The sequence below is a fragment of the Daucus carota genome, chromosome 2, assembly GCF_001625215.2.
Source record: "Daucus carota subsp. sativus chromosome 2, DH1 v3.0, whole genome shotgun sequence".
In the NCBI taxonomy this organism is placed as follows: domain Eukaryota; kingdom Viridiplantae; phylum Streptophyta; class Magnoliopsida; order Apiales; family Apiaceae; genus Daucus; species Daucus carota.
The window spans coordinates 49,156,004-49,171,747 of NC_030382.2; the positions used below are offsets into that span (position 1 = coordinate 49,156,004).

Below are 15,744 nucleotides of genomic sequence, written 5' to 3' on the forward strand. Positions count from 1 at the left end.
AGTGCACAATATGTTTGGGAATGTTTGAAGATGGTGACAAGGTTAAGGTACTGCCTGTTTGTCTGCATGCTTATCATTCTCATTGTGTTGATGAGTGGCTCAAAACTAAGTCAAGTTGTCCTCTGTGCCGATCTTCTCTCGATTCTACTAGTTCTACAACTCATGATGATGAATATGCAATTGTATAATTTATGATAGATCACAAGTTGATCCAGCTTAAGCTCACTCAGATATTCTAATTTTACTCACAATTTGTACTCTATTTCTTTTCTCCCAGTTAACCACACTCATTGATCTTCGTCCACTAATTATAACAGATATTTACATACTGACCATTAATATATCGGAATTCACATGTTCATGAATCGGTAAATTATAATTGATATTAACACAATATATCTGAATTAAATTTTAGGATACGTTACTCAAAATTCTTTAATATATATTAATATTTATATATTTGTATTTAGCAAGTCACCCTTGAATTTCCCAATTAGCTTTATTTGCTCTAATTTTTTCACTAATGATTGATAATATAATACTATAAATTATGCTTTCCTCTACCTAAAATATAAACACGTACTTGAATTTTTGTGTCACACATGAAATTCCCATCTAATCAATCTTCCTCTGCTCCGTTTACAACAATAAAAAAAACAAAATGGATATGTATATTACTTAATTTAAAGACCATAACATTAAAGAAAAATAGGATCATATATGATCCTGTCGTAGAATATAAAATAAATTAATATTTAACTTTAAAAATTATGGAGCATTTGAAAAGTAATAAGATAGAAAGCTGCCAAGAACGGGGAGTTTGGCCTAAATCATATTGACAATAGACTAAAGTAATTCTATAAATTGGGTGATAAAGAACTTTACAAAATGGTTAATAACCAGGTGATATGGTATAAGGAAAAAAATGTATGTATCATTGATTGTGGTATTAACATTGTCAAGAAACTTGTGTGAACAATATAGCCTACCCTCTTTCAAGAACTCCTTTAATATTAAGCAAAGAAGAAGAAGAAGCCGCAATCACATTTAGACGATTATGATCTGTACTTGCGTTCTCAATTATAATCTCCACCACTGATTCTGACCCTTCAACCTGATGATCCTCATCTTCACTACCAGCATTACTACTACCACTCGTCTCAATTATCTTCCCATCATCTCCCACAATAGAGGCTCTGCAAATCGGACACGTGGAATGCGAATGCAGCCACATATCAATGCACTCCACGTGGAATGCATGTCCGCATTTCGGTAGCTTCCTCCCCACTTCCCGTTCTTCGAAAACAGTTAAGCAAATCACGCATTCCAGCCCATGTTTATCTTCTCTCGACACGAATAGCGGTATCGAAGAAATGACGGAGGGGTCGAGGCCTTTTGCGGGAGTGGGATCGGACACCGTGGTGTCGATCGTGAACGTGTGGAAATGATGGAAACGGGAGCCTAGTACACCGGGTATGGACGAGGACGAGGTCCTTCGAGTGGTGTGATTGTACCGGGCCTGGCCTAGAAACCACTTGGCATAAACATGAAGTAATAAAACAAATAGGATGACGAGAAGTAATGAGATTATAGCGGCTAGCATGATGTTCCCGTCTAGAGAAAGGACGTTGTGTATAAAATGTGTGAGTGGATTGTTTGAGGTTTGGTTGAGTGGTGGTGGTGATGGAAGAGAAGTGACCATTTTATGATGTTTTTTGGTGACAGTGATGTTGGGTTTATTACAAAAGAGCTGTCTGAAGATGGTGAGATGAACATGAAGATGAAGTGGTGATACGAGAAGAGGAGTACGTTGTGTTGTGGCAACGTTTACGTGAATATAAAGTCGTGGAAATGGGATCTGGATTAGATTAGGGTCTAGTGTGCCCTGCTTTGCTCCACATTGCGTGTGTTTGTTGCCTCATTTATGGCTAATTTTATTAACTTATTTCGTGATTGTGTATTATAATAAGTTGGAATTAAAATTATGAGAGCACGATTGGATAGCTCCAATGGTGGATTTATCCTCTGTTGTTCCGGGAGACTCGGGTTCGGAATTAAAATTATGAGAGCACGATTCGATAGTCCAAATGGTGGGTTTATCCTCTGTTGTCCCGGGAGATCCGGGTTCGACTCTAGCTCATCTGAAAAGTATTTGAGAAGATACTAATTTGTAAGAAATATAAACTTGCACTATCAAAATATAAAATAAAATTATGAGATGAAAAGGGAGAAGGGTCAACAGAGATCCCCATTATCCAAGGAGCCAAGTACGTCTCAGGAATTGTGTGTGTGTGGGTGACGCTGAAATGAAGGTCTCGTGAAGGCGACGGCAGCAGCAACTATATTACTAGTTTAATACTCCTATTATTATGAGTTTGAGAGGAGAATGGTTTATTGTATTACAGTTTATTACTCTATTAGTATATGTGGGAGTAATATTTTAGTGTGAGCAGATCCCTATGGTTTTTCTATTTATTTTGTTGCTAAGTGATCCCAAGGGCATTCATTATTCACAACCAGGCCCAGGGGCACATATATTTTATTCTGAATGTACAAGTACCCCTTACATTAAATTCATATACACAAAACCATACGCTTGTCTGGTAATCTGGTATGGTGTACCACTGACCCTCGATGTCTTTTTGATTTGTTCACTTCAGGGGACCCATGTGACTTCTAGACATCCAGAGAAATACTTGTAGAGTTGCACTTGATTCACACAACAAATATCACAATTTCGGGGGAGAATTTTTGGACACAACTATTTGATTTGGTTAGAAAGGTAGTTTACTCGTGCATATTTTAATTGAGCGGATACGGTATGACAATTTGAGTCGAACTAACAATTTAGATTAAAGTATAAAATATGGAGTAGTAGTTGGAAAAAGTTGAGTCAAGAGTCGTCCCCATAATGCTGCATGTTTTAGGAGGAAGGTCCGGGGCTCGTGACTTGTAAGTTGTGTCTGACCCGGTTGAAAGGGAAGCCTAACCTAAATCAATCTCTATGTATAGGCACGCACCCACCTAACTAAGCGGCACACTTCCATAAATTTCAGAGAGCTTACAGGCACAGACAAAGACTATACTGGGTCACACTCTAGAAATATCTCCCGTTTGACTGTCGTACCTATCTCCATCACTCTGCTGCTACTGTTTACAAACATTTTAGACTTTGTTTTGTCACCATATGATTTCACACTACACTTTTCAGTTTTCATACTGTTGTATTATTGGAGTATCACATAAGACTAACATTAACATGGACATATACATAGTTGGTGCTGTGTGTATAGTGTGTATGTGTATCTTTGTATATATCAACAGTATTTTCTTAGTGCAAGTAGTCTGTGAAATTGTTACAGCATTTTTAGAATATGAGAATTGCCTCCGCATTGTAAGTATGTTATTTACAGTCGGGTTGAGTGTTTCCTCGAAGATATCAATCCATGAGCTTGTATCTTTTCTCTTGGACGCCTGTTACTCCCATTTGTATTTCTATTATGGTATGAAGGGGCACCTGAAATTTTAACAGTCACAAGTCACAATACTTTAGTTTTTATAGAGACTAAATATATTACATAAGTTAAACTACTGCCTTTTTTCATTTTCCGGCTACGTGGAATCGCGACCCCTGTCAAGTTACCAACTTAACAGCTCTCCTAAAACCTTTTACTAGAGTTTTTAGGATGATGACTCGGGATTATATATTATATCTTAACTAGTACGGAGCAAGCAAACACAACCTTTGCAACATATTAAAGATTTCACAAACATAACCACAAGAAAGCACCACATCATCAACCACGCGGTAAAAGTAAATTCACCAACTGAGGAATGAACTATTAGCATCCTGTATAGTCCTATGTTTCATGTAATTAGCTTGAGCTGGATAAGGTAAACTTGATGTTCACAAGAAGAAAACCGTACATAACCTACTGGTGGTTTTATAGACTAATCTAAGTCAGAAGCAATAACTTATTTTCTCATAGACGTAGTAGTAACTCTCGAAGGAAGTAATTATTGACAACAGAATTACCTCTATGTGCGGAATTTCTTTTAGAGGCCTATCAGCAAAATATGCATATAATGCTCTTAGAACAGCCTGCAGAAAAGATGTTGCTACTTTATGCCCAGTTAAATTAAAAGTTTTAAGGGAAAGGGAGGGGAAGAAGCAATCAAGTCTGATTGAGTTGTATAACCTGGTGAGATACCACTACAACAGGTGCTCGCTGCCGTTCAAGCTCGATGATTACAGGCTCTAGCCTGCAGAAGTTGGAAAAGTAATTACACTGAATTCGTCAACCACAAAATTGCCTATTTTCAGGTTGCCTTATTAAAGGTGGGACTGCAAACCTCTGAATAACATCAAGATAAGACTCTCCACGAGGATACCGATATCTCAGCTTGTCCTTTTTACGGGACCTTCAATATAAAGCAGAAATAAGTATCATATTGATAAGCACATAGTTTACAGAACTGACAAATTAGCATATAACACAGCACATAAATCAAGTCAAAACAAATTGTCAAATTGTTCATTTAAAAAAAAATAAAAATACAAACTCAGCAATCTCCAAGTACCATCCATCACTACCAGATAACACATTAAACTATATATATAAGCATCTGATCAAAATGGAAACCAATTTGTGTTGTAAAAACTGGCGATTGGATGCAAATCACTACAATGAAATGAACACAAGTCACCACTTACACAATTACACTCACACAAATCACCACTGGTTCGTATCCAAATCACCAATTTCACTAATGCATATCGCTGGTTTTCAGTTTTCATTGAAGTGGAAGTCCATAAACATTGTACTGTTTATATACATTATTGCCAAATGGGCAGTAATATTCTGTCTCAGTTATCTAAGATACGACGATGGAAAGCATGCTTCACACACTTGCTTTGTAAAATGCATAAACAAACTAGAAAATTCTAGTTCAGCCAGAAAATTAAGAAGCATACTCGTATTCCTCAGGCATATTTTTCTTTATTTCTTCATATGACATCCCATCACAAACACCAGCATTTATTTCATCAAGTGCTCTCCATTGTATCTGCAAAGAAACTGGAAGTACTAAACATACCACCCTAACTAAAAGCAAAAAATTGTGGATAATGGATATAAACTTCAATAACAGCACTACGTTTTGAAACTAGAAGATTCCAACTATGGAAAGCGCTTAGTAAATTAAATTATAAATATTCGATATGACAACACTTTTGTACTGTGTCTAACCTTGGGAAATCCAACAATTGGATTTGCTGTTAAAATTGTTCTCTGTAATGTGCTCGTCCATATCTAGGCATTTCAAAACAGCTATTCTCAGTGCTTAATAGTTCTTTAATAATTAAACTTTCCATCAAGGATACAGTCATATTATACAGATGAACTTAATAGATAATCAATGCGTGAAATACACATGGCTTACAGAAGCTGCCCGTTCATTTTTTAGTCTCTTCTCAACAAAGTTAGCAAGTTTCTTTGCATAAATCTCCCCAGTATCACTGCCAAAAAATCATACACCAACAACAAGTGACTATCTGAAACAGCAACGATTTTCGTCACAACACATGTGAATCTGGAAACTTAAATACTAGGCACTCACGGAATACATCTAAGTACATAGCCAACAGCTACACACAAACGGAATCAAAACCCATTTTAAGCAACAACTTGAGTGATATTTCAGCATCAACAGTAACACACGGACAACCACATCTATATATATAGATTATATAGTGTCAAACAGACTGTTGATTAACCAGATTCCAAGTCGAGTGCAGGTAGCCTTGACTCAACCCGTTAACCATACCAAACATTTCCGGTTGTTTGAGCTTGTCTAGTTAACAAGCTCGAATTAGGCTAATCATGTATTACCAAGTCAAGATAGAGACATCACCGATAACTCAATCCAAATTACAGCCCTACAAAACTTGTACCTATAATTTTGATATAAACACCTCTTTAACCTGCATATCATACATAGCACTTGAAATCTTAAGGATCTGGCATGTCCTATATAGAAAAAAAAACATATACTCCGTATATCACAGATGGACAGATACCATCTCACAGGAAAAAATAAAAGAGCTTCAAACTGATAAACCAAGTCGGGAAATAAAAGTTTTCAGTAGAGAAAACCTTATAACAGTGTCTCCCCCAATTCTTCCTCTAACATTATCTTGACTCTGTCCATGCCTAGTTAGCAAAATTGGACGAGGTGTCAGATGTGTATTCACCTAACAGTTCAAAAGTAAAGTTTGTAATCAGCAAGCAATGTGCAAAAGGAGAAAACTTTAAGTTGTTTAAACTTAAAATTACTTTCTTTATTATGGACAACCAACAGTGGAAGGATTTTAAGTTAATTACTAACTCCAGAATATATCACCAACGAAAAGAAGCAAGTAGTGACCACGTAGAGAGGGGGGGGGGGGGGGGGGGGGGGGGGGTGATGTTAGTCCTCGATTCGACCAAATTAACAGTAATAGTAGAAGTGAAGAGAAATGTTGAATGAATTACCAGAAAGAAAACAATCCTCCCAGGAAGATATCCGCTAATATTGTTTACCTGGACAAAAAGAGGAACAATAAATAAGATCTTCATCAAGTAATTCAATGACAATGCTCATCATTAAGCTCAAGATAACACAAATACTTTATATAGGGGGAGGGGGGGATCTAGAGTTAACTTTATGAACTTTTCGGTTAACCAAACCAAATAACATATTTTGATTGTTTACTAATCCAGCCATTCAGATGTGAAGGTTACGCACAAATACATAATTTTATTATATGAAGTACCAACTCGTGTAGTGATAGTTTTATAACAAGTAAAAACAACAGATATATAGTAAACATTAAATAAAACTATATCCAGGCCAGTACTTTATGTATAATATTAACATTCTACGTTGTATCATATAAAATTCAATCAAAGAAAGTATTTAAGTGCTAACTATTGGAGAAGTATTCTAGAGGGAACTTTAGAATCTCCATGCCCATGTATAAATGTAAAAACAAAGTTAGGGGTGTGTCCTTTTCAGTCGCAATCACTACTAGCGTAATTTTAAGAGGTGTAACGGTGTCCGTTTACACTTACACCATCAACGATGCCAGATTATGTAGGATGCCAACCCAGTTTTAATATTTAATCTACAAGCTACAGCAGGATAAAATTGATTAAATATAGAGTTACAGTAAAGTATCTAACAAAAAACTAGCTGAAAGTGAAAATATACTAGTTCTCATTACTTGTATTTGGCCACCCTGGCCTTTGGCCATATCGATCACTTTGATATAAGATCCTTCGTCAACTGGCTCATAAACCTAATAGATACATGAATAAGATATGTTAAAGTATCCACATGAAACCACTATGAGCAAGAGTAGTCATTAATTATGTTTGTAAGATACTTTTTCATAGTTATCCAGTCGAGTTCTGAAGTCTTGATATCCTTTTTCAAAGTCAGCCCTGTAGAATAATACCAGTTAATATAAATCTGTTTCTGCAATAGACTATTAATAATAAGGAAACGAAATGTTAAAAGGAAATGATCATACTCTTCAGCATAATCAGGACTTTGTTGAATCTTGAGGCGTATGTTTCTTTCAATGATTTGTCGATCTGTGCATATTGTCTCCAAAAATATAATCTGTAAACGAAAACAGTCAGATTCACTGTTAAATTAACCACACATATGGCATTATGCCAGTTTAGAGAATATGATGTAGCAATGTAATCTATCTGTCATTAGTCCAATACAAAGTTTAGCAGTGTAATATTAATAAATGATTAAAAGACTACTGACTGAGTGATTCAGATTTACCTATTAATCTTTGGTAAAAAATAAAAAAAATAGCTCAAAGAAGGAAAAAACATGGAATATTCTATATGGAGTAAATCTAAATCTAAAGTTTCTGCATTAAGGCCACATCTAATATGATGAAATTTGCAAAATAATTTTTACACCATGTCTCGAAGAAAATTATTATGTATGCAAGCTAAGGTTTTTCCCCATTACCTACATGATAATGGGAATACTTTAGCATGGACACAGTGTCGCATAATATTAAGGGGGCTCTGCAACACATTATCAATATAAGTATACAGTTTCTCCAAGGTATATAACGATGGGCGATTAATCCTGTATAATATATTAATATTATATCTGACATCAGTCACTTGAAATTTTTAAGCATAACCTAGGGGTCAAATTCAAGACAAATTAAGCATCATACCTTGCAATTTCCTTCAGCCATTTTCATAAGCATATTTCTTCGTCGACTTGTACTGTTTGTGGCATCAAATATTCCTACCTACACGCAGTCAATATATTCTTTAGTGAAAGCATTAAGGAGACCTCCTAACAGTAACTTGTAATAAGAACTTACTTGGCCACCGCCTTCCTGCATCCAAGCTATCATATCTTCCATTGCCAAGGCTGCTACCTAGTAGCATGTGATGTATTAAAACTATGTGCAAAGAAAAAGGTTAATATTGTGTTTACAGTAACATGAAACATGAGTTTTAAGACAAAAGCGGGCTAAAGTGAGATCATATTATAGAAAGGTTGCAACAGAAAGACCACAACATAAAAATTGGTCACTGGTCAGGGAGACAGGGACAATATAATGTACTATGTATATTAGGTTATGTATAGGTGCTACACTTCTTTTATAGACTATCTGCTATAGGTTGTCATCTTGGACTAGCGGGAAAGAGAATCCGAATTTCAGCTGCCAATATGTTGCATATATTATAAAGAAATTCAGCCTAATAACTTGTATATTTCCCTTCAGTGACTTATTTATTGTTTCAAAACATCCAGAGTTTCCTTGTCTGCATTTAAAATTTTTAAATACGTCTTCAATGATTTCCTGTTATCCACTGATTTTGGATTAGTATTGCTACCATTCTCTCATAAACTTCCAGTAATCCAAAAATAATTTGCGACTATGCAATGAAATAAGAAAAAGAGTCACAATTACCTGCCAACACAATCAACTCTCTGATCAACACCGCTATGCAACAAGCAAATTAATTTACAAGATATTTAAATACTTAAATCAGAAACTCACCTCATTTCGTGCCTCCATGCCTTCTGGATTGTCAGCTCGGAAGAAGTCAGCACTCTGCCGATATTATTAGGATCCATAATCAACCAAATATAAAGAAAGTAACTAATAGAATGATATATATTAGGAGCAACAAGCCACATATAAGACAGTAGATAGTTTCCACATAAGAGTCCTAGCCAGATATATTTTTAAGGGTCGTTCCCCCCGATTTGTAAAAACATCAACATTAACAAAAAATCTGTTCACATAAAAAATTACTCTATTACGTAACAAGCAATCACATGGAATCATGTGCACCCATGAAACTGACTGAATCATTGTTGGTGAACTCAAGTGTTGACATGGTCTGTTATGTGAGACATGCACAAAGAACAGTTAAGGCAAAGAGAGGCACACTATTTGGTAAGCACTAGAAACTACTATGTGGTGATCTGCAAAGCTTAGCCGAGTAGATACCCCTCACCCTTTATAACAAGAGGCCGATCATTTAAGTCTCAATGGAGATATGTGCGTTAGACAAGTGTTTCGTCCTTGTAATCTGGTTTGCAATTAAAAATTAGGGGTGTTCTTCTGTAATATGTGTATTCAACTAATGTTCATGTTGTGTATACCAACGCGCTGCTTAGATCGATATATGTCTGATTACTTGATGATTGTTCTTTGTTCAAATCCATTTACTGTATGCTTCCAAGGGCACTTACTCAAGTGTTTGTCAGTCACTTAGTTGGGCACTAAAAGGTTGTCCAGAAGCTGCTGGCGTAGGCAGGCACCATGACCCTTCGTCAGGGAATCTTGCCATTAAAATTGCAGTGTGAGCATGAGAACAAGGTGAAGGACTGAAGGTTAGTGGCCACTCTTGTTGATGAATGGGCCGACTGGTGGAGGGTATCAGTGAAGGGGAATTGCACAGTTCAGATCAACCACCCAGGGGCTAAAATTTGAGGGTAAGAACAGGTCTGTGAGTTTGCTGAGTTGTTCTGTACATAAGTATATCAGAATACAAATTCCATGCATACCGTACCATACTAAAGAAGTGTCAACATGTCATCAGACTTTATTAATGTCTTTTTTTTTAGTACTTCTTCCGACATCTATTTCTTCAAAATCAAGCGACAATTTATGCTACAATCTCTACTTAACATGTCAAAGAATGAGGACCCTGACAGGGAACTGATTGTAAAGAATAACCAGAGCATTAGACTTCTAGAACACTGTTCAAACTTGAGGGCTAATTTCTTAAGTAGTTTCATAAGTCAATGGTACCTGATTAGCTCCGTGCTTGAGTCTTCGATACTGTTACAACAAAACACCAGTTACACATTTACATCGTTTAATTCGGTTTCAAAGGAGTGTCGGAATGATAAATAATTGGATAAGATGGTCAGTCACCTTTCCCACATTGAAGTGTTTCGTGTCGTGACCCAACCATCGAAGATACCTTGTAAGCTTAGCCGCAGTAAAAGTCTTACCCCGAGCTGGCAAACCAACCTGACATTCAAAGATCAGACAGATAGGAAAGAGCCATGTGAGTATGTATGATTCAGTGAATTCATATATTATTTTATTAACACAAGAGTTCTTGCAAAAAGCCTAAACAAAAACTTGACACACCAAAATGGTAGCATAATAGATATTGACCTGAATACAGGTTGTTTATGCACCTGACCTCAACTCATCCCTCTAAACAAATCTATGCTTTATTAGAACCAAATATGCAACAAGGCTCTAAGCAAAATTTCTACAAAAGAAACACCAAATGAACATGATACATGTATATCACTGTCTAAGAACATATAAGCACAAAATGAATGATAGGAACTATCATCAAAATCAAACAACCAGCTATACTTATATTTCAGTGCAAAAAAACCCTGGACCGTTCCATTAGAAAATAGAAACTAATGAGTTGACTGTAATGTGATTTCACATGCACGAAGGTCCAACAGGTATCAAATTGCTTTCAGAATTTTATCTACAATTCAGAACAACCAAAACATGGGAAACACATCATAAGTATCTCAACAATGCACACCACGTGACATTGTGTGTGTGTGTGTGTGTACATATTCGATGGAAAGAAGCAACTTAAAAAAGCTTTGCCGACCTAAATCTTGAGTTCATTAAGAACAGTGAGTTGGCACCTGTGATTTTAAAAAAAATTAAGTCTAAACATTTGGTAAGACATTCGAAAAAATATTTCCTTAGATAACCAGTGACGTAATTGCTATTACGAGTAGTGGCATACATCTTCTGTTCCTACTATATCCATATCTTAAAAGGCAACACTGTTTAACAAGCAAAAGTTAGATATTGGTTATGTAATTTTTCATAATATAAGTATGTACACTTCCACAATTTGTCACCAAGAATTTTCAATGTTCCAACCCATAAAACAATTATAAAGTAAGAAAGAACTCATCAGGGAAGTACCAGAACAATAGCTAAATGTCCATCCTCCTTTGGTCCAAGCATTTGATCAGCTACAGCTGCAGCAGCAACAGCACCTGCTGCTGCTGGCATTGGATTCTAAAACCACAATATTAATCAAGACTAAAAACTATGAGACTAGACGTTAACTTGCATATTAGCATTAGCTCAATAAAAAAGAGGTGTTTTTACAAACCTTGGGATCTGAATCAGATTTATGATCAATAGGAAAATTTGACAAGCTAGGCAATTTAGCTAATCTTGGAGATCCAACACCCCTATCCACAAAAAGTCCCCTGTGACTGTCTTGCTTTTGCATAGCTGAAACCATACCAATAGACTTTGTTTCAACCATTCCAGATGCTGAAAAAGTCTTAGCAGGATCTGGCACAGTGACTTCCAACCCCTACTCAAGCATTAGTTGAACAACATTTAGATGGAGATGCATTCAATGTATATAGATGTATAAAGACAAGGCATGTACTCTGTTTACAGATAAACAGAACTTTGAAAAGCATACTATCTGTTGGTAATGATTAGGATCTCCTATTTGTATCATATGACTGATGGGCATATCATAATTGAATATATATATATATGCAGGATGCATTGACAAGAAAGTCACTCCATTTCACTTTATGTTTTACACCGTGATAGGTATAAGACGTCAACATCTAACAAGAGAGAACAAACCAATATCTCTCTGGCTTACATAGCCTATAATTTCTAAAGGTTTAAGATTTAACTTTTGAGTATGCTTAACTCAATAGCAAAATTTTCTTTCACTTTATATGTACTATATTATTAAAGCGGAACCCAGGATAATGCATCCATTGGTATTAGGGGCCTAACAAGCTTTACAATTAAATATTTTTATATTAACCTGCTTATCTATTGTACATGGGCCTACTACTGTCAGCCTTTTACGTTCTATAACATATTTAAATTCTAGTTGTAACAGAATTCTACTAATTATGTCCTTACAAAAAAAAAAGAATTCTACTAATTATGTCGAATTTCTAGCTCAAATAATTTTCACCTATTATTCATCACCCAGATCTTGAACAAATTATATCCCAAATATAATTATCAAGTTCCACAATTTTTAAAATATAACATTCAAAAGAAATATACAAAAAAAAATATAGTGATAAAGAAGAGTAATATTTATATACTATTTTGTTCAATTTACTAAAATATTGAGCGAAACTTGGGCTGCACACAGGTTATGAGCTAGTATCATATTATAAGTCAACATAAAGAAGACAAAAAATTAGAGATGCGGAACCAACACGACCAAGACAACCTTTATATTAGCGGGTCGATCAGTAACACCACCAACCTTGGAGAAATGTGATGCACTTTCTAATCCATCAGTCTTGCCAGCTATTCCAAACCTTGGGGTTTCCGTCATATTAGCTGCATAAACCCTTGAATTCGCAGTTTCTGGAGTTGGGACCTCGTAATGTTCAAGATCAAGATCCAAACTTGCTGAAGAGCAATTCTGTGTGAAATGATAGTAGTTAATTCCATCTGGATTAGAGTATATAAATATATGTATGTATGTATATGTATGTATATATGTATATACATACACATATATAACTTTATTTTATCCGATAGCAGTAAAAAGGTTTAAACGGCATATCAAATTAATTCATATGATGACAAATTAAAAACAATATCATAATGCCATATAATATAAAGCATGAAACTACAGGAAACTAAATAAAATCAGAATATCATGTCCTCTACAACTCAGCTTTATTTAGCAATCAGAAATAATTCAAATCTAATGAAGAAATGATACAGTGCTTGATATTAATATCCTAGAATTGGCAATAAGTAATACTCTATAAGGGAAAATAATCATATTTGATGTCTACTTCCTAATACTTATTTACTACCATAGTTTATAAAGAAACAACTCCGTTATAACTCTATACTATAAATGTAATGTATTACTAATAATATACTTCCGTAACTAAACTACCTAACATATTCTATATTACAAACAAATTTATTTGTAAATAATATGTAATCCCTTTCATAAATAATAAGAGATAGATACCATCACTATTTTGTGCATATACCATCATCATCTATGCTCCTACTGAAATAATAGGCCTCCTGCCACCATCATTCACCTGCCATCACCACTTGTCGCCATTATCGATCACTCAACTCCCCTACTTACCTCCTCTCATCACATTCTACCACCACCGACCCGCTATCATCACCATTGACCATCAACAATCAACCAACAGTTTCGATAAGTATATTTCCTAATTTTCGAAACAATAAAAACTGATGTTTTTTTAAATATAAGATATTGATCCATAGTGTATAAACGAGTTTGTGTAGTTATAAACAGTGATCAAATATTAGTCTGGGGCTAGGTTCTAGCCTGGACTGATTTGGTATCTAGTGAAGTACGACCACACACACACACACACACACACATAAGTTAGCTTCCAAGTCGAGTGTTTCTATACAAACTTTTGCAATACTTGTGATTAATGAAATGTGAATCATAAATTGATTTGAGAAATTATGTATTCTCTTCATGAGTAGTTCATTCTTTTAAGATATGTAACTCAAAATAGTTCACAAATTTCTAACCCTAAACCTCGTTGCACTACACATAGAGTCAAAATCCAGAATTAAAATTTTCAAAAACCTGCACTAGAGTTGCCAGAGGAAACTCAAATGATCCCACAAGCCTCATTAAAGAGAATAAAGGGATCTCATTTTTAAACAGACAAGTTCTGGCCCGAGGACGGGACCAGAACCATTAATTTAGGTTGGACACGCCATAATCTATTAACAATTATGACATGCAAAAAGTATAACAGTTATAAGCTAATCAGACACATGCACAACATGTTCACATGTCCCAGATTAAGCTAAAGCATAGATTCAGAAATTAAGAAAACATAAAATTCATCTGAAGATTTTATTACAAGAAAACCACATCCTTTATAAAAATTAAAAGAAAATGATGGTAATAAAGATTTAAAATAGGATATTAAAAAAAGAGAAAAAGATACCATAATCGAAAGCAAATACAAAAAATGATAAGGAATTGGGATCAAAATTTTACCTCGACACCTAATTGTGGGGCCGGATTGATACTAATATCAGGAATCCCACGAACAGTGGAAGGCCTCAAATTTTCCCTGTATGCTCTCCAACTTGCCGCAAGGTCAAATGGCGAAACTCTGTCAGCTTTTATCAACACCTTATACTCAAGCACCTCCTCCTCATTGAGCTTAAACAGTGCCAGCCTTGCATCCCCTTGCAACGTACCCCTAGTTAACAGCCTGTCAGCACCATCCTCCACTACACACGGCGTACTACTATACTTGGGCTTCAATAGAAACTTAAAGTCCAAAGTTTCTACAATCACACACCAAACACATTACATTAAAGTCCTACTTACACAACCACAACAAACAAGCATCTAGGTTGGCCTACCATGATTCGGAGGCACAACAAAACTCAATTCCCACGTCGAGGTTGACTCACGCTGCATTGACAGCTATACACATACAAAAACACATTCAACTAAACATACAACTACAATAACCACAATTAGCATACACAACCAAGTGTGGCAAGTACGTAAATAAACATATAAACATACAGCTTTTGTGGTATCCCAAGAGCCAACTAGAGGAACGGAGCCATAGACATGTGGAATAAGGTCATGTTTGACTTTATAATTCTCCATTTTGAGAGAAATATAGAGCTGACCACCTTCTCGATCATCTCCTTGATCACAGTCGAGTAAAGTATTGTCTGAATTGGTTGATGACCCAGTTCCCATTTTTGAGTTTCTCGAATACTGAATGTACTGAACAGGGTTATGTATGAAAAAGAAGGAATGCACGCAAGGTGTTTGATGAAGTGTCTGGATGAAGATATGGTGATAAGAATAAGGGAGGGAGTGAAATGGGGGAATATGGGGAGAACGAATAAGGAATAATGCCTGCCAAGTTTATTACAACCCCTCTTACTGGATAATATGGTGGGCCTTAGCCCCATCCTAGTTTTCATTTGTGCTATTCATGTTAACTTTTGTTTCACTTTCTAAATCCTTCTTCATTTTGTATGAGTTCTTAATTATGGAAGGTTTTCGAGTAAAGTACAGTTTATGGCAGTTTTGAAAGATGGTCTTTGGGAAAATATTCTCAGATTTTTTAAAACACTATATTGTGTACTGA

General features: G+C 35.5%; 2 protein-coding genes across 3 annotated transcripts; both read right to left on the reverse strand.

Annotated features, from left to right (window-relative positions):
- Positions 1-835: 835 nt before the first annotated feature.
- On the reverse strand, positions 836-1,864 carry LOC108208476 (RING-H2 finger protein ATL2). The gene has a single exon (XM_017379009.2). It carries the CDS (start codon positions 1,700-1,702, stop codon positions 986-988), a length of 717 nt encoding a protein of 238 aa, XP_017234498.1. The 5' UTR covers positions 1,703-1,864; the 3' UTR covers positions 836-985.
- Positions 1,865-3,290: 1,426 nt separating this feature from the next.
- On the reverse strand, positions 3,291-15,508 carry LOC108209554 (6-phosphofructo-2-kinase/fructose-2,6-bisphosphatase). 2 transcript variants are annotated; one of them, XM_017380516.2, is made up of 23 exons: positions 15,165-15,508; positions 14,996-15,059; positions 14,622-14,917; positions 12,825-13,022; positions 11,715-11,924; positions 11,522-11,617; positions 10,481-10,579; positions 10,355-10,384; positions 9,092-9,145; positions 8,405-8,461; positions 8,252-8,329; positions 7,574-7,665; positions 7,427-7,484; positions 7,265-7,339; positions 6,534-6,581; positions 6,156-6,253; positions 5,443-5,518; positions 5,250-5,312; positions 4,976-5,067; positions 4,354-4,422; positions 4,200-4,263; positions 4,037-4,102; positions 3,291-3,517 (listed from the first exon to the last, which is right to left on the reverse strand). In XM_017380516.2, the coding sequence occupies exons 1-23, from the start codon at positions 15,345-15,347 to the stop codon at positions 3,440-3,442; spliced, it is 2,244 nt and encodes a 747-aa protein (XP_017236005.1). In that variant the 5' UTR covers positions 15,348-15,508; the 3' UTR covers positions 3,291-3,439. The 2 variants fall into 2 exon arrangements, with proteins under 2 accessions (XP_017236005.1, XP_017236006.1); XM_017380517.2 differs by having other exon boundaries at positions 12,861-13,022; positions 15,165-15,507.
- Between the last annotated feature and the right edge of the window lie 236 nt (positions 15,509-15,744).